We start from the raw sequence: 2,118 nt of genomic DNA, 5'->3' as shown, positions 1-2,118 counted from the left end.
TCGGTAGCTACTGACCTCCGGGGGGCACTGTGTCGGGAGCTATGGCAGAGACCAGTGCCGGCCTCCAGGGGGCGCTGCGATGTGTTTTCTGTTTGTTTTTGGTCGGTTTAATCGCTGTCTTTTAACTTTTAGGAGATGAATGTTCCTGAAACGTTTCCTTCCAAACCTTTCAAAGATATGAGATAATGTTCTCGTGGTTTCAGATGTTATCGGGTTCCAGAGGAAGAAGCTCAGTGAGGTTTGAGGAAAGTTCAGGTCCGATGAACTGAACGGTCCGAGGAGGATCATCAGGGCTTCTTCGGGTTTGTTCGGATTTTCAGCAGAACTTTGAAGCAAAACGAGTGAAAACGAAGCTGGAGTTTCTCCTGAAGCTCTGTTTTAGTCTTTGTGGCTTCAGAACCTTCAGCTTTGTTCTGGTTCTGTTTGTCTGGACGCAACATGAGGTTCTGGTTACTGAAGCCACATCAGATGTTCAACACGAGGATTTTATGGTGAGAAAACGTTGCATAAACAAGCAGCCGCAGTGGGAAATGAAGCAAGTTGCTGAATCAGACATCCGCTTGTTTGTTCTTTGTTCAGAGCAGAGTTCTGTAGAACTGAAGGAACCAGAAGAACCCGTCCCAGGCCTCCTGTTCGCTGCTTTGTGTTCATGCTGTGTTTCGCTTCTGTCACGTTTTTTGATTTCTGTCTCCTCTTCCTCATTCAGTGTTTCTGTGTCTCATTTGTCTTGTTTCATGTCGTTGTCCTTTCTGTTGAACCCAAACACAGACACTGAGAGCGTAGCATCTCGGTTCTCCTGCAGAACACAACAGTTCTTATAATCCAGATGTTCTGTCCTCCTCAGTGCGACGCCAGAACATGAAGGTTCGGATCAACGCCACCGGCGACACCATCGTCATGAAGTTCTTACGGCCGAGTCCAGATGTGAAGCTGGAAGGTTACATCCTGGGATACGGCAGCAGCATGTTCTCCAAACAGCTGATCGAGCTGCCAGAGAACGGAGAACCCTACGAGACCGAGCTGGGTGAGAACATCCTCACTGTGTTCAGCAGAACCTTTGGTTTGTTGTCAAGAAAAAGCTGCAAATGTGTTTAAAACGCCCCAAAATCTGACTGAATTCTGTCAACAGGACTGTTCAAAGTCCCCAAACTAACGTAAAAAAATCTATAAATAACATAAACTCTACAAACTCACGTAAAACACAACAAACTGACATAAAACACCACAAAGTGTCATTAAACAACTGAAATGAGGTAGAACTCAACTTAGAAAAGCTGAGATTTGTGTTTTTCTGTAATTTAAATCTTTTTTTGTATTTGGACGCTGGAGGTTTTCATCTCCTTTAAATGTTGTCAAAAAGCAACGACAGAAAAGGAAATAAACCCAAATCTCAGCTGTGCTCAGGTGAGTGGGAGGCCAGCAGGGGCGGGGCTTGTTTCACCTGTCGAGTGACAGAGATGAATGAAGCTTCCTGTCAGACCGACACGTTTGTTTGAGGGGAAACAGCTCGAGGACGTTCGTGTGGAAAAACAAACAGCAGAAGAATCCAGAAAGGAGTCGGTGACGACCAATCATCCGTCAGTGAAACTGTCAACAGCTGACAGGTTCCTGCAGGAGCTGTTCCACTACGCTGGAGCTCTTAGAACATGTTCTATTGCAGGGGTCGGCAACCTTAAACACTCAAAGAGCCATTTGGACCCGCTTCCCACGGAAAAGAAAGCACCAGGAGCCACAAAACCCTTTGACATGTAAAATGAAGACAACAATGCATATGTTGTTTTTACGTTAATGCTATGTATAAAAAACTACAGTCTGCTACATTTATGAAATCAATGAACTGCTACAGAGAAAACAAAATGTTGTTTTTGCAACAACAACAAAAAGACGCTGGCTTGAAGGTTACTTTCAAATAAAATACTCGTCTATTTGAATCCTCTTTGTATTTATGAAACAAAAGCTGATCTTAAATCCTCCACCTGCAGCAAAGTGAAAATGGCGTCTGGTTGTCAAGAGGATTTCGAAAGTCACCAGATTTAGCGAGAACGTCATCAAGGCGGCACCACTGCACGTGTTGACAAGTGTCGCACATCGGCGGTTATGACGCACATTTTGAGCAAG

At 44.7% G+C, this 2,118-nt stretch overlaps 1 protein-coding gene across 1 annotated transcript in view; it reads left to right on the top strand.

Moving 5' to 3' along the window:
- LOC103366577 (target of Nesh-SH3-like) overlaps nt 1-2,118 on the top strand; it is a 22,286-nt gene that overhangs the window by 802 nt on the left and 19,366 nt on the right. The window contains exon 2 of the mRNA XM_008294346.1: nt 845-1,024. Within this exon, the coding sequence (XP_008292568.1) occupies nt 845-1,024 (180 nt within the window). The remainder of the gene's footprint in view (nt 1-844; nt 1,025-2,118) is intronic.

This window comes from Stegastes partitus, unplaced genomic scaffold (assembly GCF_000690725.1).
Source record: "Stegastes partitus isolate 25-593 unplaced genomic scaffold, Stegastes_partitus-1.0.2 Scaffold954, whole genome shotgun sequence".
NCBI lineage: Eukaryota > Metazoa > Chordata > Actinopteri > Pomacentridae > Stegastes > Stegastes partitus.
Note: the sequence above shows the minus strand (reverse complement) of the source record. Positions and strands in the feature narration are given on the sequence as shown.